Raw genomic sequence first — 21188 nt, forward strand, 5'->3', positions numbered from 1 at the left:
TGTGTGTCATGGACATTGTTGGAACTAATCATAAATATGGTTTTAAGGAATATGATATAGGGAAGGAGTGTGGGCTTTGGAGTCATGAAGAGCTGGGAGTAACTTCCGTGCTCGCTGAATGCTAGCTGTGCGACTTTGGATATTTTTATGTGCCTCATTTTCCTCATGTTTAAAACAAGAATGTCAATAACTCTCTCAGTGGGCCTTTGTGATAATTACATAATATAACTTAGTCAATAGTAAGTGGCTAGCAGAAAAGAGATATAGACAATTTTTTGTTACTTTTTCTAGTAAATCTAGAACTATAATAAAAACAGTAATACATACTAAGTTAGTGAGATAAAGTATTATTGCTTGGAATGGGACAAATCTCATTTGATTTAACCACCAGCTTTATTTAACCTTATTATTGCAGAAGAAGATGGATTTATATTGGCTTCCAGATGATTCTATTTGTATTATAATTGAGAAAGAGTCTACTGGGTTCCTCTGCTATTAAAGTATATCCATGGGATCCTTGAAATTATTACACTTGCATGGATATTAACATGTATTACTAATCAAGAAATAAAATTAATTTCTATGTGTTACTTGTGGAAATAGTTATTGCTTTCCATTGGTATTTATATACTGTATAGTTATTATTATAATGAGTGATTAACCTTTTAGTTCTCAAAATAACCTTGCAAGATTGGCATTTCCGTTTCTTTTTTGAAATGGGGAATAGAAGCTCTGAGAGTCCACACAACTCTCCCAAAGTCACACAAGATATAACCAGTCAAATAACAGAAATGGGCTATTAACACGGGCTGTCTAATTTTAGCTACGGTGACTTTCCTACCTTCTTTTTCTCTCCCTTTGTGGGAATCCTCCTCTGTTCCTGGCATGAGCCATATTTATGTATTTCTTCTTTTCTTCTCAGTGTTATTCATGGCAATATTTAAAAACTGTTAGTGTAGATAACGTTTAATTTAATAACATCAGAGTAGTGGAATTTAATCTGTATACTTTGAGAGCCTACACGTTTCTAAGTGTAGAAAAGCAAGTTGGGAAACCCAAAGGACATGCTGTTAATAAGGACTAGTTAGGGCTATCACCTTGAACTAACAGAAGTGTCCCATCCTCCCCTAACTGGGACTAGAGAGGTCATCTCCAGCCTACCACTTCTATGATGTGTTTAAGAAATGGGGACCAAGAGCAGTAAGTGATTTGCCAGTGGTTAGCACCTGGGACTAGAACCTAAATCTGCTGATAGAACAGAGACCTCCCCTTAGTTATAAAGCAGAGTTTGGAGACCAGAGCAAGAGTGTGGATCAGACATAGACAGATTCTTGTTGCTTTACTCTCTCAATTCTCTTTGTGCCAAGAATTTACCAGCCATCTGTTACCATTAACAGCTTACCAGATCTTAGAGACAGAATCAGAGCAGAAAGTTAATGCCTTCTGTGACCAGAAGTTGATCACAAGTTTTTGCTCAAAGCTGAGTAGGCCGCTAGTATAAAGGTCATAACTATTCCATGTGCCTACAGATCTATTAAAGATGAATTGAGAATTGCAGTTAAAATTGATGCTACTTTTCTCTGCAGTTATATTTCACCCAATCTATATATATAAAAGCCTAAGTGACCGAACTACCAAACGACCGGTGGCTATGATGCACACTGACCGCCAGGGGGCAGACCCTCCATGCAGGAGCTGCCCCATGGTGGTCAGTGTGCTCCCACAGTGGAAGTGCTGCTCACCTGACCGACCTGTGGCCCACCAGCTGGGTGGCAGCCACTCACTCCCTCAGTAGTCCTGCAGGTCCAATCTCCAGAGAACGGGCCAGGCACCAACGGATTGGTGCCACTGGCACAATCCTGACAGCGCTACTGGCCTCCTGGAAGTTGGCCTCGGGCACCATGGTTGCTTCCCCTCCCTAGATGCTCCGCAAGGAAGAAATGATATAAAAGCGGCTGCCAGGTGGCTCCGGACAATCGGCGTGAACATCAGCGGAACAGAACCGGATATCAGGCTGTCAAGGGCATCCTACTGCCTGCCTGGAGAGCTGATTACGTCCTGGCCCCCTTCACACCCCTCGGGACTGGCGCCAGATGCAGGACTCATGGCTGGCGAGTGCTGCGAGCCTCTCTCCATCAGGACTGACTGGGTGCGAGCCCACGGCAGGCACAGCAGAGCCAGGATGAGCAGAAGTGGCAGGCAGCAGTGCCAGTGGCGTTGGACTGCTAGTTTTGGCTCAATCCCCACAGACCACGCTGAGGGATCCCATCGGTGCACGAATCCATGCACCAAGCCGCTAGTGTATAAATATTAATGTTAGTTTTTATTTCACTTTCCTTTGTAATACTCCTGCTTTTAAGTACTGCATCAAGGATTTAGATGGTGTGCCATTATCTGGAGGACTGCAGGGTAAAAGTCTTGTCAAAACATATGAGAAGACATGATAGCCACGTGCCACATTTTGGGGTCCTGGTTTATTTAACCCCTTCCCAGCACTGCAAATACAGGCATGGACTTTCCCAGTAATTGCTTATTGAAATAACGAAGACAAGGACAAACATAAATAGATACACAAAAATAATTTGGCCACTTATGCTTGACTAGATAAGATTGAGAACAAAGATGGTGTTTGAAACCAAGCAAAAATTCTAGAACAGGGGAATATACTTCCACCTATCCTAGCTCTGTAGGAACGGTTTTTGGTTATCCCTGGAAACATAAGTTGTAGTTGAAGATAGAATTATATTTATACATTGGGACTAGATCTACTTAGTTGAAATACTTTTCTCTCGTGGACAAAAAAAATCACCAGAGTAAGAAACAGGAATACATCATTCAAGTTGTTTGTATTTTGGAAGAGCAAAAGAGAAGTGGAAATGAAAGTAAGCCCATCAGTCCACATGATAGTGCAGTTGGTGGGGAAAGAGTGACCAGTGAGAGGCAGCCAGAAGCCCAGTTCATTGCAAATTCTTCAGAAAGCAGTGATCTCTGGGGGGCTAGGAAGCATGGTGGACAGAGCAGCTGTGCTGTTGGGGTCCAGCCCCAGCAGGTCCAGGGGTTCCCAAAGGTGTGGACGGAGTCGGCGAAGAAGGAAGGACACGGAGGCAGCGTTCAGGTGATCATCATAGCCGGGTTCTGTTTTTTTTCTCCTATTACATTTATACCATTTGATCCTATAAGCATGCCTCTATAATCACATCATGTTATGTTTTGGGTAACGTTCTACAGTTCCTTGTTTCTTATCTGACCTTTTTACCAGAAATCCTGTCTCTATCTAGTTCTGTTGATTTTAATCTAATCTAGGTTAATCTCTGTGTTCCATTACAAGAGCTATTCCAAGGTCACTGCTCTACTGATAGGCTACAAGGAAGTGACTGAAGGAGATTCTCCTACCCAGTAAAGGTTATGTCCTCCCAGCCTCGCTGCTTGCCTTCCCTGGGACTGCCCTGTGTCGGTGGATCTCCAGGGGTATAGGCTTTGGTGCTTTCCCTGGTGGGCAGACCCCTGGGGATGTGGGCCCAACAAGTCCCAAATTTATTGCCAACAGTCTTAGTCCAAGTCCTTCATAAGTAGTACATGGTATTTCTGTAACACTAGGGGGATTTGCTGATTTATTCTCTTCCTTAGTCCTGTTAACTCTGGGGAAAAATCCTCACCTGGGGAAACAACCTTTCTTGGGGAGGTCGTCCTGTTTAAAGCACATAGCGCTAAGAGGGGGAGCAAACACATGTCATATACGCCAGGTCCCTTGAAACATAAGCTGTGCAGATGTTTCTTCCCTGCAGCGACTTCCCTGCAGTGTCAAGCAGCAAGGGTGGTCCGGCTTCTGGCACTGTGCCTCCTTCCATTACAACAGGAAGGGTAAGGCGGGTCATAGGATTCTGTGCTGCACACTGCGGTGCCCCTTCCTGCCCTAGGCTGGCTGTGTCCTCTGTGAGGCCTTCAGCTAAGGTGACTTCTGTTATGCCCAGATTTCAAGATCCCCCAAGACAGACCACTAGGGAGCCGAGTCCGATGCAAAAGCATAGAGTCTTTTATTCAAGCCCGGGACTTGGTCCCCTCCCCCCCCCCCCCCCCCCCCGCCACCTCCATTACTGGATGTAAGAGAGAGCCCCGAGTCCCAAGGGAACAAAGACTTTATAGGGCTTGGGGTCGGGGGGTGGGGAGGGTGGGGGCACACTCTGACCACTGATTTGGCCGATTCCGGTTGGTTGAGTGAGGGCTGGGGGCTAGTGACGCAAGGGCAGGGTGCAGCTAGGGTCTGGTGGCTAGCATACTCTTGGCCTTGGGCTAGTTTCCCCTCTTTCCCATTGGCTGAGATAAGGGCAGGCTGAGTAACTGATACATTCAGCGGCTTTTTCTTGGAAGAGGGGATAAGGACACAGCTATCAGTCCTGTTCTGTCCTTTCAACTTCAATCCCCAAAAGAGGCCCAGAGACTGAGAAAATATGGAGAAGAAAAGGTCAAATGTCCACGATGCAGGAGAAACCAACATGCAAGAAAAGATGCGAATGTCTAAGCAATAAAGCAGTGCAATAATTTAGGAAGGCCTTTACATCTATAACCAGAATTTGTTGATTAAAATAAGAAAATAAATATAAATTGAATAAATATCTCCTAATGCCCTATAAATAAATCTCCATTGGCTCATGTCCAAAGATGGATTAAAAAAAAAAAAAAGCAAATGAAATGTAATATGTTCTGACTTACATAGGATGTAGAATTATCTTTTCTAATTCACGAGACTGTAAGAGAAACAACTTTTCAATAAAACAAAATGAACCAAACTTTAAAAACTATCAACAAATATATTTATTGTGGTGGCTTTCCCCTCTACTAGATACACCTTGTTAGAAAGTAGCATCCTTCTTAGTTCAGGTGGACCATTAAGCAGGTAATAAAATGGTTTCTCCCTCATTGAGAAAGAAAACACATAACTTTGCAAACATGTTATATTCTCCTTGCTCTAGTTTTTGTGTTCTATGAATCAGAATCTTCTAATAAGTATGATTTTGCTTTTGGAAGTAAGTTACAGGTACATGTTTACAGACTTATATAACCCAAGGGGTAGCAGAGGCTGAACCACACAGTGCTGACATAGACTGGAGGCCTGTTCCGGGGAATCACAACCCTTCACAGTTTTGGAAAGCACAAAAGTCATCTCCAACTCTATGGTTTCTTCCACATTTTGCTTTTCTCCAGTCCCAGACAGTATATTTAACTCTAGGTGCACTCTATTGCCGGACAGGACGAGGGCAATAGAACTGATCTTAATGTGGTGATAGTTCTTAGGATTCCAAATGCCAGGCCCTAGCATCGGAGCACTCTCTAGAATCTCCTGGACAGACAACACTGTCCTTGGAAAGATGTGTCTCTCCCCTGATCTCTTATTTGTTTTGAAGGGATACTGTGTCTTTGAATTTGCAGAACTATCTTTTCCTTCTTAAAATAATAGCTTGAAAAAATATTTTTTGTAATAGGGAAAAGATGTTGCTTTTCCAGATGTCATCATTAGGTTGTTAGAACTTATAGCCTATTGAGGATTATGTACAAACGTTCTTGTCTCTTAAAAATGTGCAGAAGCAAGTACGAAAACCACTCGAAAGCATCCCTTCTCTGGGCTCTGATGTTGGTAATTATGCTTGTGTGAAGATAAAACAACTGTTTGGAATGTTGTTTGGACCGAGCAGTAACTGACACATTGTCCGTTTGTGATCCTAATGGCTAGAGCACCTATCCTGGTGCTCCCCTGTCCTGGGCATCGGGTGGAGATAGCAGCATCACGAATCTACGACAATCTCATGGGACCCTCTAATGCACAGTGCTGACGGATACCGATTTCTGTTGTTTATCTTGGACCTTTCTCTTCTTCTGCTGCTGTTTATTTTCTCTTTGTTCTGGGGTTTCTCTGCTGGGTTCCAGACCTTTGTTATCAGGCACTGCATCCTTATTTTCTTCTTTATTAAGTTTTTTTCTTTTCCTCTCCCTTCCTTTTTTTCCTGAAATGAAAGGATACGCCTTTAAAAAATACATTCAATTATGTTCTATTTGGTTATTCTAAGTTTTTTAAAAAGAGTTGATTTTTTTCTTGGGTTGCATACTGTACTCATAGATGCCAAATATCTACTATTTAATCATTCACTCAACTACTCTTTCTTAAGTCCATATTATATTTCAAGCAATATAAACATGAAGCACATACAAAACATAATGAAGCAATTAGTAGATAATAGTTCTGAACTCTAGAGGATTTTTATTGTTATAAGTTTGGTAATATTTTACTTGATAGGTATTTATGGATATTTAATAGAAAGTTTGAAGATTTCTTGCCACATAAGAAATTTATCAGTGAGTATATATTATCTGGCTCCTATTAAGGCACTATTTTATATTCAAAAATTTCTAAGTAGCATTTACATATTTGCAATCTGTCAATATCTGCATGCCATCTACTAGAACTAATTTATATAACAAATAAGCAAGAAATAGTTCATGAAGAATATCAGGATAACTTTAACATGAATATTTGTATGTTGATCTTCATTTCCAGGGGCAGTGGTGACTATAATACCAATAACCCTATAGTAGAAGCCAAAAGGGCAGGGACATTGTGTATCATTCAATCAAGTGAGCCGATAATTATTGTATATTTATTGGCTTCCGTGGAGGTCTCTGACATTAAGCTGGGATTGAGGCAAAGATTTTATGTCAGGTTCACACCATGAGGCATTTTACAAGGTGGAATCAACATGACTTTAAAGCTTTTTATGTGGAAAGGCATATTGTGAGGTAGACTGGAGCTTGGGTAAAGAACTGAATTTCTGTTGGCATTGAAGAACGGCTGAACATTTTAGAAGAGAATAATATAATTAAAGTGCATGAGCCTGGCATAAAATAGGATCGATTGTTTTTATTTATTTCCAAATAGTGAATTAACTGGATGTTTTACTGCCATGTAAACATTTTACATATTCAGTCAACAATGTAAAATAATTTCTGAGAGCATGATTTTAGGAGCATCCATTAATACATAAATCCCAATGAGAAATTACTAATTCAATTATCATCGTAAATGAAAATTAGGAACCAACTATTCCTTGATGTAGAACAAATTCTGATAACTCATGTTCCCACCTACTAAGCCATGTAAAATTTGATATTAGTCTCTGTCTACAAAAAGCTACTTTAGACAAAGGTATTTTGGGGAACTTATTTGCATGAGAGAACCAAAATATTTTCATGTCCTGAAATAGGCTGCAAATATTGAATTCAGTGGTTTGGCTTTCCTTTCCTTGAGTTCTGGTTTCAGAATCCCAGGGAGCAATATTATTAATAGTGCATATGTGTACTCAGCCAATACAGTCTCCTTGGATTAATGATTTTATGCCACAACTCGCTTTGTCTGAGACTATATTTACAAAAGCTTCCAGTTACTTTATGAAAACCTGCCTTGTTAGGCTCAACGTAACACACCTCCAAATTCTGGACTGTAAAAGAACAGTTCATGGAAATGGGAATTCAGACCACTGTACAGAAAATATCAAATTGTTTTGGATATGTAAAGATGAACAAAAAGTATTGGAGTTGACTGTGAGGCCTGGTGCACTAATTCCATTCTTCTTTTCGCTTAAAAGAATACGTCTGGATTGATAAGACTCTGTGGAAGAAATCCATGTTTTGTTTTGTCTTGTTTTTTCCCCCATACTGGCTTTAAATACTACTCATTGGAAGTGTTGACTTGCATTTGGTAACTAAACAGAGAAAAATGAAGAGTAAATTTACCGTACTGAATATGTAGCATAGTTTAATTTTCAGAAAGCCTCACAAATTGAAAGAATGAAATGCTGGTTCTCATGGTATGTGCTTGGTTTTCAGAAGGACATGGCTACAGAGGTTAGATTACATAAGATTTCCATTTTGAGGAGCATTTTGGAGGTGTTCAAGTTCAACTCTAAAAAAATTGTCAGTGGAAATCATTCCAAAGTTTCATAAAAACTACTGACCCCAAACAAAATGTTACTTTTATGGAAATCATCCAAAAGTTCAGTGTTTGACGTTGTTCTCTTGATGATGGTCCAACATCTTACAGCTGTGATCCCAACCATAATGTTTTGAACACATAACTAATATATTGTTTTTTTCCTGGTCACAGATTGATTTATATGTTTTTTAGCCACTTGTGACAACATACTCAACTTACAGTGCATTTCTGCTTATTAGCAAACTGATATGATTATTTCTTAAGACAGGCAGAAACATTTTTGGAAGTAGCTTGTATTATAGTTTTATAATCCAGGGAAGAGCTATTTAGTCTGGGCGGTGAGTGAAAGGGGAGGCTGTAGTAAAGTAACAGGAAACTAGCACATTGTACATTGTTGTTGCCCAACAGAGAGCTATTGCACAATAGAAAAATGGGATTATTATTTTTTACAGGCCATGTGTTCGTGGTTGGAAACACTAACTACCCTTTTGCATAAATAATATATTTTCCTCTTGTCTAAGAAATAAAATAGAAATGCAGAAGAGTCGCTGTAGTCCATTAAAAATCATGTGCGATTTGGAAAATTTTGCAAGGTTTTCATTAGAGAGGCCTCCTTTTTCTCTTCTGGTGACTTTCCCTTGATGTGGTCAATAGTTATTTTTATATTTTGGGGGGTCATTTTGCAAACTAAGCATTCCAGTTATCACAATCTTACATGTATGTGTTTGTATTTTCATTCATTGATTATGGGTGTGTGTGTCATGCATGGGTGTGTGTGTCAGAATTGGGCTGTAGATGGTTCTTATGATTAAAAGAATGTTGATCTTCCCTTACTGTTCCAGCTAAAAGAGTGGTGTTTGGGTAGAAAACATCAAAAGGGAAATTTCCTTTAGTAATCAAGTACAATTTGAGCTCCTACAGGGAAGCACTATGGGGTCATGTTGTAGACCACTGTCTTTAGGGTCAGAATAACATGGTGCTCAAATTCTAGGCCTGCCACTACCTGTTGTTTGACTTTTGGCACTCACATTGTTGATATCTCTCAGAATTAATTGCCTGATATTTAAAATGTAGATAATCATTAATACTTGCTAAACTTTGTAAGGATTACACAAGATGCTTGCAAAGCACTTAGCATAGTGCCTGGCACACATTAATCACAGGAGAAGTGAAAGCGAATGTCATTAACTCATTCCACAAACATGAATTAAACCTTGACTCCATGCTAGAAATCGTGCTAAAACATGGAGATACAAGAGAGATAGGGAGACAGACACAATACTGAGAGTCACAAGCTAATACTGAAATAGAGGTATGCACAAGATCCTTTTGGGAGCACAGAAAGGAGAGCACTGAACTCTGCCAATGGAGATGGAGAAAGACTCCCCCGATGGGGTGATGTTGGAGCTGAGCCTTAAAGAATGAGTGAGCGCTTCCCAGGATGATGAGGGAAGAAGGTCTGAGGGGCAGAGTCAGCAGCATGAAGGCACGCAAGGGCATGGTGAATCTGGAAAACTGAAAGTAGCCTTCCTTGGTTTGATCATGGTTTATATATAGGATATTACCCAGAGAAACTGGAACGATATACAGGGCGTGATTGCCATATTGGGAGTTTGTCCTGAGGACCAGTGGTTCTGAAAACTGGGCAAGGGAAAGTATCAGAACCTGAGAGCAGGGCAGAGTTGCAGTGTTTCTGTGACTAGTTTAAAAGGCCAACAAGATGTTTTGAGATATAACTTTATTTCCTATTTCATAAATACTTCGTAAGTAGTAAGAATCCATACAGGAGTATAGGCAGTGACTGGTATTCAGACGATATAGCTACATATTATCTAAGATTTTGTTGCAAACCAGAACCACATAATTGAATAGGTGACTGACATTTTGGGGATTCTAAAATTAATGTTTCATTAATACAAAAATAGAGTCATTATGTAAGCACTTCCTAGGGCCTTTTGCAGACCAGGTTTCCAAGCATAGATGACTTTTAAAAACGCAGAGTTTTAGGCCTCACCCTTGGAGATTATGATCCAGTAGTTCTAATGATGGGTCCAGGAACCTATAGCTAACGACAGGTTCACCCCCATTCGATTCTGATGTGCAGCACATTTAAGAACCATAGCTGGAGATCAACAGATGGTCCAATTTTCTTTAATATATATGCTCAAAATTTATTTCACATCACATAATTTCTTATTTAATTTCTTATATATTTTCCCAATGGATAGCAAATATTTTTGGCTTATTGTTGCTACTAATATTTTAAAATATATTTTTATTGATTTCAGAGAGGAAGGGAGAGGGAGATAGAAACATCAACAATGAGAATCACCGACTGGCTGCCTCCTGCACACCCTACACTGGGAATTGAACCGGGGCCTCCTCGTTCATAGGTCAACACTCAACCACTCAGCCACGCCAGTCAGGCATGTTGTTACTAATTCTTAAGGCAGGTTTTCTGGTTAGGTACATTGGACATAGGTACCTAGATACAAAATAAACATTAGTTGCTAATTGTCTTTAGAAAACCTGTTCAAGTAGAAATATGAACTAGAAAGCATAAAGATGTAAAGGGAACAAAGAGAGAAGAAAATGATGAGTTATTTTTCCTAAGTTTTGTATTGCATATTTAAGTTCCAAATGAAAATGGAAACCATAGAAAATGCTCAATTACCCCTTTAAATGTAACAAGGTTATGCACAAAAAGGTTACTTCCATATAATCAAAAATAGAACTGATTCATTGAAAATTACTTAAAAATAAATATCAGCCCATGATTTTCTGGATAGAAACATCTGTCTTGTGAGTAGGTCTTTAGAAAAGCTACCGCTTAGTGAAATTCTTAAAAGACACCACTAAGGGGAGCCATTGAGCTTTAAGTAGGTTCGGCGGCAAGACAAACCTATTTTTTCTCAAAAAGCTAAAAATGTATCCCACACTCTATTCCGAGAACTAAATATCACTAAATTTAAAACTCAACCCAATTAAATAATTATCCCATTCAAATTTAAAATTTTGCTAGGCCTTTTGCTTTATTGGGTATGGAATAAAATTGTTGGACACCCATGGCTTTATACACTTCAAAAAAGGCACACATGGTGTGAAAATGCAGTTAATGTGATGATTTTTTAATGTAGAGTTGTACCGGATTTTTATGTATAGAGAATGAAAATTCCAACTTTTGTTCTTTTTAGTTAATTTTCAAAGGCAGGGGAATTGCTACATTATAACTACTTCAGCAAATATGATCTATTGTATAGATGATATACATTTAAAGGCATTTGAATTGTGGATTATATATAAACAGAAGGGCTTGACAATGGTGAAGAACATAGTTGAAAGTCAGCAAGGCTAATTCCTTCTCAGCTACATTATTACCAAATGGAACTGATTTGAGAAATGCATTCAAATCTTTTGTCTTTCGTTTGCATGTTTCTTTTAATAAAATAGAAATACTTATTTCCTGGCTATTATTTTAACCTAGAAATTTATAACAGCATGATGGAAAATTAAATAATAGATAACTTTAAAATGGGCACTTAATTTATCTAAATTGAAATGTAAAGCTACCTGAAAGTATCTACTCCATAATTTTAATACATGAATTAATTCAATTGCATTTCTATTTAACTTCCAAGATGTTTCTGACTAATTATTCACAGAGAAATAATTTGACACACCATTACACACTCTACTAGATGTTCTTAATTTGGGAAAATTACCTTCAACCCATTTTTGCAAAGTTGGTTGTGATCATTAAGACATATTAAGATGGAAATAGCATTTTGCCACCAATTGAAAAGAGCCAGTTTAAGAGATGCATTCTATTTGTGTCACATGCTTTGGGGAATTCTGAACTAAGACTGTCCTGATGTGAGACAATGTGAGTAAATTTTAGGAAGTGAAACGATAGACCCAAGCTTCTTAACATGCACTCAGGGTCCTTGCCTGGTGACATCCATTTCCATAGCCTCACACTGCTCTTCCTAGTGGCCCCTGCACGCCACTCACCACAACCCACAATATTTACTGGCCCCAGATATTTTATACATCACCCTGAAAATGCCTTCTTTATTGCTTGCTCTCACCCTGATCTTTTTCTACATGAGGTTATATATAATTCTATTTTCTTTGCTCCAAAAACTTCCCATTAGTAACCTGTTGCAATTTAATCAAGATGTGATGACTTGGAGAGCTGCTTTTAAAAATAGGAAGAGTAATGATAACAAACATTTAACGAATACTTATATGTATCAGGCATATTTCTAAGCAAGAGCACCGTGTCTACAATCTCTATTGTAACCCTCTTTAACAGGTGAGGAAAATGAGGGCTCTTAACCCCTGTACTCTTCTGCTCCCACATGATGTCTCCGCAGAGCACAGTGTGACATGGGGTCCTTGTTTTATTTCACACTGAAGCTACTGAGGAAAAAAAAGTGTCCAGGTGTGAATTTATTAAACGGATGTTTTATAAAAATTAAGGTGAAGAACATATTTACCCTCTTGAAATTTGAATTTTCTGAGCAGCGAGTCACCCATCAGAGTCTAATGGCATTTTGTGTCAGCACCATTCAGTTACCTCATTCTCTACTCTCTTCATTTTTTTTTTTTATTGCCACAAGTATATTTATTTTTCTGTATTTTCACCCTTCCCCAAACATGTAGAGGTAAGATACAATAGATATGTAATTTGAAATTATTTATATGGCATATCTAATTTACAAACTTTATTTTACATTTAAACTAGCACCATTACATTTTGAAATCCTAATAAAATTATCAGAGATTTTTATATTTTCTTACACGTAAGACAAAAAAGGAGAAAAAAAATACTGTATGACTTTCAAATGTAAAATTCCTCTGAGGTTTGAATGCAGTCCTATCGATTCATTTTACAGTAAACCTCCTAAATATCAATAATCACATTTAAAAAATCTATATTTCCATAATCTGGATTAGCATAATAAACTGTTTTTGCCAAATAAAATACTTTCCTTGTAAATTGATTATGTCAATAGGCCTTTATAGATTTTTTTTTCCCCTTTGGTTGTTCCAATAATTTCACTCCACACTAAAGACTAAGTCAGATGTCTTAACAGAAGTTTCCATAGCCTTATCATCCCAGGGAACTCCATTGCACCTCATTGCTCCTGCTGCCCAGGAATCTAGCCTGGACTCCTTGTGTTCAAATGGGACTTTAGAGTTTGAAAGAAACTGTTAAAGATATTGAATATTGCATACTAGAATGCCTTTCTTTTGGAAATTAGTAATAAAAGGATACTTAAAAGTGCAATGAGGAAAAGTGCCTAGAAATTTACTATTTGCAATATTTACAATGTACTCATTATAAAAGTAAAGGTTATTCTGTATTTCATTTTATAATATTTTTAAAAACATACAACATTACAATTTGTATTACATAACTATTTTAAGTTTAGTATTCTTAGTTACCGCTGTTTAAAAAAATTAGCTGTCAACGCTGCTACAATGTGCTATGAAAACAAAGTTTAGCCTGGCTAGCATGGCTCAGTCGTTGAACGTCAACCTATGAACCAGGAGGTCACGGTTCAGTTCCTGGTCAGGGCACATGCCCGGGTTGCAGGCTTGATCCCCAGTGTGGGGCGTGCAGGAGGGAGCCAATCAATGAGTCTCTCTCATCATTGATGTTTCTATTTCCTTCTTCCTCTCCCTTTCTCTCTGAAATCAATAAAAATATTTTTTAAAAAGTTTAGTATTCCTTTATGTAGACTTACTGTATTTCTCTTGGATCAACCACCTTTTGATGAAAAGTCCATTTGAAATTAGCCATTTCAGTGTTTTAGTTTTCAGTGCAAAATCTTTAATTTGACTTTGAAATTCCATCCACCACACTAGGCTAGATTACAAAACTCTCAGAAACCAAATCGCACACATTCATTTACATGTTGAAAATTTCTGGATCTAAGCACGTTCGTATAATGTGTTTGGAACTAGATCTTTGGTCTTAGGCAATTGTATCCATTGGATAAGCGTGTAAATATTCTGATTTTTAATTGTTGTCAAAGGGTGTGCTGATGGATTTCATCTATTGAATCCAGTCAAATTTTGTTTATTACTCTTGCCATAAAATTCATGACTCGTTTGTAAAATGAATATTACTGCTCCCTTAAGAAAAGATGACTCTCTCTATATTTTGATTGTCTTGTATACAGTTTATGAACTTATAATAAGGAAACTTCTGTGATACTGCTTATCTACATTTTGGACAGTTGTGTGGCTGGTTCATCTGTTTCAAAAACCATTGGGGCCTGCCTGTCAAGTGTTCTCCCTGAAATTTTGCGTTTAGCCCAGTCTTCTCAAAGCATGAATGACTATATTAAAATGGAAATGATGTGTTTATCTTTTTTGGAACTTATACTCTACCTTGTCCCTTCCTCACTGCCTGCCCTGACTCATGCTGGCTGCTACCTTATATCTCAAGGTGGAGAACATGTGTGAATAGATGAAATGTTTATGTCAAATATTTCTTTCATACCATCCTTTAAAAATCTACTTCAGTAATATAAATATTTTTAAAAAAACAGTTAAATAACCTCTTTGAAAAATCCTATCATACATATAGTGGCAAACTTAAAGTATGTAAGTAGCATCATGGATAGGTTTTTCTATGAAATTATTTTAAAGCAGAATACACAATTGTCAGTGATTTCTTTAAGAAGTCTGAAAAAACTGTTTAATATTTCATTATAATTGTTTTAAAAACTTTTCACACTCTTTGTGATAAATTAGTTTGCCTAATTTTGTGTCAATTTAAAATTAAATGTAACAACTTTATTTAATATATCACTAGTCAAATAAATTGAAAGTACTGCCTAAAGTATAGATTGCTTTGAAAATCTGAGTCTTAAAAGTATTTGTTTCCAGTGAATTTTTACTTTCTTACTCTAAATCTGACTTGAAAATCATTACCTCAGCCCTAATAGCACATATTAAAGTTAACATAACAAAGAATGCTTAAATTTATTAACTTACCAAATCCATTTACCTTAGAAAACACCCAACCTCACTTGTATCAATATTTGATTCTGAAAGTTAATGATATTGTTTGATTTTTTCTTTTGCTTCTTTACATTTTTCTTTCACTAGAGAGCACAGTGGTAGCTTTTTCTATGCAGAGCTTAGAATAACACCAGTATTTGAATTTTCCCCTTTTTTCTTTAGTTAGATATGGAGGCTCACAGTCAGTCTCTCATATTTGAAATGCATGTTATGGAATCTGTTTATGGTAAACATCCACCAGACGACCCTCATGTCCCCCCCCCCCTTTTTTTTTCCAAGAGAAAGAGACTCACTAAGCCAAAAGCACTGTCTTCATCTTTGATGAAATATAGCTTTCCAATTAACAGGAAAGTCCTTCATTTCAAAAGGCTGAACAGAATGCTACTTGAAAATTCATTCCAGCTGGTTAACTTGAAGAACTGAAAGAATTCCAAAGAAAGAATATTCTCTTGGCATTTATCATTTGATTTTCATTTGGATAAATTTCTGTTTGCTCCAAGAACTTGTCTCAGAATTTTGTTCTTCTGAGACAGAAAAAGAAGTGTTGATAGCCATGTTTGACTGTGCTATACTTCCTCCCTTACCCAAATTGTCTACTTGGTTGTATTGACAAGGAAGGGGTGGCCTCATACTTGATGACACATGTGCAGTGATTGATTATACAAGAAATGTTGATATTATTCTGATCTCTTTCATCATTTTATACACTCGTTGCCTCTGCTGTCTAATTCTCATTCTACCATAGCCCACTCTTCTTTGAAGCTTTTTTACTATTCTGTGCGGGGAGGGCGCGGGAGGAATGTAACTCTAATCAGGAATTACATCACAGGGAGAAAAACAAATTCCAAGTCTCTTACTGTGCACGACGCCATGATATTTTTAGTATAGATGCCACACACTTTTATATAGCTATAATTTCACATTTTCAGCTATTTATTGATTGCCTATGTCAAGCTAATATTTTTATGCAGCTTTATTACATTCTCAAATGTTTTCAATTTGTTTCAGTGTTATCTTATTTGTTACCAACTCTATCTCAAATTATGGATTTTTTTTAACTAGTTTGGAAAACAGGAAAACCTCACTTAACCTCTACTATATTATAATTTGTAAAAAATAAGTTTCATTCATAATATAAATAAGATCCTATGGAAGATAATGCAAACTTTAAGATACTTTTTCTCCCTCTCTCTTTGTTGCTGCAAATATCTGTTCTTAGTTAGAAATACTTTCCACATGCATTTTCATAACCAGCAAGATAGCTCCCTGTAATTATAGTGCTTCATCAATAGTGGTTGCCTAAACTTGAATGGAACACAACTGATTTAATTATTTTAACTTTTTTTGGCAGTTGAAAGTTTAATAATCTAGAAATATCAACCCTATCATTAAGCAAGATTAGTAATATTTTACTGTTTCTCATTTTACAGTTTTCACTGTGCTTTTTTAAAATTATTGTATTGGTGTGGGTTATTGTAGAGGAGAGTTGAGAGAATAGACACATGTGCAACAAATGTGTATGTATGTTTGTGTATGTCTATATAAATATTTATGAACATATTTATTTATAGGTCCCTTCCCACCACAGATGGAAATGTTCTATTTTCCTGATGGATTGAAAAATGTCAATTCAAAGACCAAGAGCCTGTTTTCTAATTGAATTTTCAATGTGTATGAAAGGATATTCAATGTATTTATGAGTCCTTCAGAAATTTGAGCCCTTAAAGCAAAGAGATTTTGCTAGCTTATATGACTTTTAACTTGTTCTTATCGAACATGTTTTTCCATTTGTTAAGGCATGCAGCTTCTCTATTTTTGTTCCTTGAAAACTTTCAAAATGTTGTGGGGGCAAACAGAACATGGTCCTCTAATAAGCATCTGATTAATGGAGAAGAAATCAAAGAATTACTTTTATTCTTTGGTCACTCAACCTTTTATAGGTGGATTTTCCCAACTGACATTCTCATTAGAGCCCCAATTTGCCTCCTCTTTCTTTGCTAACTCATTAATTTCCTTCCATGGTTTTGATTGGGTCCCTAAGTATATCGTAATGTATTATCTACTGAATTTTCATTTATATCCAGGCCCTTTTGCAAATTGTCAGGTGATATTAAACCATGTTCTTATTTTTTGTAATATTAGGAAGAGCAATGTAGTAATAACTTCATATATGATAAACTTGTCTTTATAGAATCTCAAAATTAATTTGGATTTCCTTTAAAAATATTAAAAGAGAAAAATACAACTCATAGGACAGGTTATTTTTGGGTGGAGTGGGTTCCTGGTTCATTTTGTGCACAGAGAACCTCAGAACTTATGAAACCCACGTACCTGATCAGCACTGATGGCATTGCTCTGGGCCGGCCCATGTGACTCAGTGGTTGAGCATCAACCTACGAACCAGGAGGTCATGTTTTGATTTCCGGTCAGGGCATATGCCCAGGTTTTGGGTTTGATCCCCCATGTGGGGCATGTAGGAGGCAGCCAATCAATGATTCTCTCTCATCATCGATGTTTCTCTCTCTCCCTCCCCCTTCCTCTCTTAAATAAACTCAATAAAAATTTTTTTTTTTAAAAGAAAGACCCCCCCCCCCACAAAGAAAGTGGTAGTTTTGCCTTTCTCTTTGGCAAGACCCTGTATATACTAGCTACCCAATAAATACTTGTTGAAGAAATTAAATGAAACATAAATAATGCTCTCCTTTCTTTATTTCATACCTGTCCTTCTATTGGAGGAAGAGTTGGGGAAGGACAGGCATAGTGAGAGAGGCTTTGGGTGTTATCCTCACATTTGCAAGTGTGCTGTGATTACGCAGTATTTCAAACAACTTGTCTTAATGACTCCCATTGTTATTATGGCGCCCTCAGCCAAATAGCCACTTCCTTTCCAATATCAGCTTCAAGTGGCTACAGCCCACTCCGCAGGACTTCATCATGGTCTCAGGGAAATAATTTTGACTTGCCATGTTGTAGAAGGTCATCTTTGGGACCAAACCAAAGGTGAACGAATAGATTGTTCTCAGATTGCTTCAAGAAGAGAGTTTAGAAAGTCCAGGTTGCAAGAGAGAGGTTACAGGGCATTCTACTCTTTTATTTTTAGAAGAAATTGTAATTCTAGATCAGTTTGGGGGATTTGAAGGCTCTAAAAGTTTCACTGAGGTGCAAACAGTGGCCTAACAAAATGTTTCTGAGACTGGAAAACAAGAGGTGGTCAGGGAGGGGCAGAAAGGGGAATGGAAGAGGAGAGGAAGGGATTTGGGATGATTGTAAAAAGTCTAATGATGTCAAATAACCTTTTCTTCCTTAAACTCCCTTTTATAACAGGAGTAAATGATGCTTTATCTGGTGGAGTTGGGGATTTAGTCTTCTTTTAAAATGATGAAATATGACCCTGGCTTCCCTTGGCCCAACTTGGGGCGTTTGAAGTGGCACCATAGTCTCAGGAGCCCGATTTCCCATTTTTGAATGGCTGTGGCTTTTGTTGTAATCTGTTGAATTTTGCTTTCAGTGGAATTCCACCAAAATGAAGGGCCCCTGGTTACTATGATGAAACATCTAATTTAAGAGGGTGTGGCAAGGGCAGAGATGGCATGTGTAATACAATTAATGGGGAGAGAAAATCCCAGAAAAGACTGAAGCAAAGGAGCTGAACTTTAAAGAAATTGTGATAATTCCTAAAGGAATGAACCCTGGCTTGATCAATCTCTATGGAAATGAATAATTATCGCTCCATTGAGTATTTAAGAATCAAATAAGATGGTCTTGGAAATTAAAAAAAAACTAAATACATTTTTAAAAAAGATTTAAAGAGATTGTTTTTGATAACTCATGTTTTTGGATTTTATTTTCTGAGCAAAGTGGATAATCTTCCTGTGTGCCTGAAGACCGCATTAAGGTAGAAGAAGGAATATTTGTGATCCATGACTTTATATAAGCTCTTCCCTTATTTCTAGGGAATTTTTAGGAAAGGGGGAAGTGGTCCGGAGGTGATTAAAAATACTGAGAATTAAAAATACTTAAGGAAATCATGAGAATTTCTAATTGGCAGTTCTGTCTCTGCTGTGCTGGGGTGGGGTGGGGTGGGGGTGGGGGTGGGGGTTGGGGCGAACAGGAAGGAGAATCCTTCTTTCTCCATTATGCCTTGGCCATTTGTTACCCAGCACATTTTGGGGCCCTGCAAACTGTTGGTATTTCTCAGCCGCAGAGGCCTTGAGGAGTTTAGCACATGTGTCTCCTGGCAGCCTTCCCTGGGTAGGAACAGGTCTGGGTGTGGGTATATTCATCTGCCCCAACGAAAATAATACCAGTGATTTCTAAAACACAATGAATATTTCAGAAATCCCTGAATGATCTAATACAGGGGTCCTCAAACTACAGCCCGCGGGCCACATGCAAATACAAATATTGTATTTGTTCCCATTTTGTTTTTTTACTTCAAAATAAGATATGTGCAGTGTGCATAGGAATTTGTTCATAGTTTTTTTTTTTTTAAACTATAGTCCCACCCTCCAATGGTCTGAGGGACAGTGAACTGGCCCCCTGTTTAAAAAGTTTGAGGACCCCTGATCTAATAGATGATTTTCACTGCTACTTTGCTACTTACAACACATGGTAAGCAGTTGTATTCTTTATGTGCTCTAATCTATTTAACATTTTTATGTGTATATGAACGCTTAACATATTTTACTGTACTAGTTAAATATTTTGAAAAGTACTCTTTGCTTATATACATCCTTTAAGCTCCTTTTTGAAGGTGATATCTCCATGAAGTCTTCCCCTGTCATTCTCTAACAGATTCTGAAGTTAGAAAGATCTGAGTCTTGGCTAAACCACTGGTTATTGTCTCTCCTTGGGGGTGGTTACATAAACTCGTAAGAACTCATTTAAAAAAAAATGTGTGCTTAAAAAATATGTGTGACATTAAATTAAATGTCAACAGTCTGAAATGGGTAACAGAAAACGTGCGTGTTAGACGTGGTTGTATTACTTAACAGCAACGTGACCTTCAGCGAAGCCCTTTCTGTGCTTTATTAACTGGGATGGGTGATTCCTGTTATTTCCACCGTGTGGGGTAGGGTGAGGAACAAATGATATATAAGGACTTAGAAAATGCAAAGAACTGATGATGACGATGGTCCCAAGGAAAACATAAAATAGTTGAGTGAAAAATGTCACTTTTGAAAATAGAACAGCTTTAATCTGACTGGGGTAAAATCTCAGGCGTACTTGCTTCCTTTAAGACTTTTGGTGAAAGAACTTAACGCACTCAAATCCATCTACTTTAGTAAGATTTTGAAAATTTCACCTCTTACACATCTCTAATGTATTATTCCCGTCTCTATCTCATTTAGTCCAAATGACAATCATCTCTAGATTTTTTGCAAAAAAACAGATCACACTTTTTGTTTGCTTCCTGTTGTTTTTCACCTTCCTGGTGGGTTACCTTCTAATAGTGCAGAGGGCTGGTCTGTTGTTCCTTTTGGACACACTGTCTCTCTTTTAAATATGTTTTTATTGATTTTTAGAGAGGAAAGAAGAGGGATAGAGGGACAGAAATGTCAATGAGAAAGAAAACATCATTGATCAGCTGCTTCCTGCACACCCCCTATCCGGGATGGAGTTCACAACCCCAGCGCATGCCCTGACTGGGAATGGAACCAAGGCTCTCTTGGCTCCAGGGTCGACGCTCAACCACTGAGCCACACCAGCCGGGCTGGTGTCTTCTTTTTAAATCTCTCCAGTGCCAGTTCTCCCACAATTCGGATAACATAGTTTAGAAGGCCCCTCAGAATCTGGCTCCAGCCTATTTTATAAAGCATTATCTCTCCCTAATATTTGTGCACGTGACATGTCTCACTATTATTTGATCACATCATGTGCTTCTTGCTTTTGTGCATGGTGCTGCTCAATGGAAAAATTCTACGTGGACTACAACAGGCAATAACAATTTACCTCCTCTGTTTCAGAACACCTTACATGCCCATTACTTTTTTTCAGCCATACGTATTTGTGTATCTTCCTTGTCATTTTCACTTCTAGCATTTAGCACAGTTCCTGATAACATAGCTGTTATTCAATACACAAAATTGAATGAGAGGATGAAAAGGCAGAATGCTGAATACCAGAATCATGCAAAGCACCGTGAGTGGTGATAACACAAGGTTTAAAC

General features: G+C 37.8%; 1 protein-coding gene across 1 annotated transcript in view; it reads right to left on the reverse strand.

The window, feature by feature from the left end:
* Positions 1–4011: 4011 nt before the first annotated feature.
* RSPO3 (R-spondin 3) overlaps positions 4012–21188 on the reverse strand; it is an 85821-nt gene continuing 68644 nt past the window's right edge. The window contains exon 5 of the mRNA XM_081094214.1: positions 4012–5999. Coding sequence (XP_080950340.1) covers positions 5812–5999 — 188 coding nt within the window. The 3' untranslated portion in view covers positions 4012–5811. The remainder of the gene's footprint in view (positions 6000–21188) is intronic.

Source organism: Myotis nattereri (assembly GCF_964212035.1).
Source record: "Myotis nattereri genome assembly, chromosome: 6".
Taxonomy (NCBI): Eukaryota; Metazoa; Chordata; class Mammalia; order Chiroptera; family Vespertilionidae; genus Myotis; species Myotis nattereri.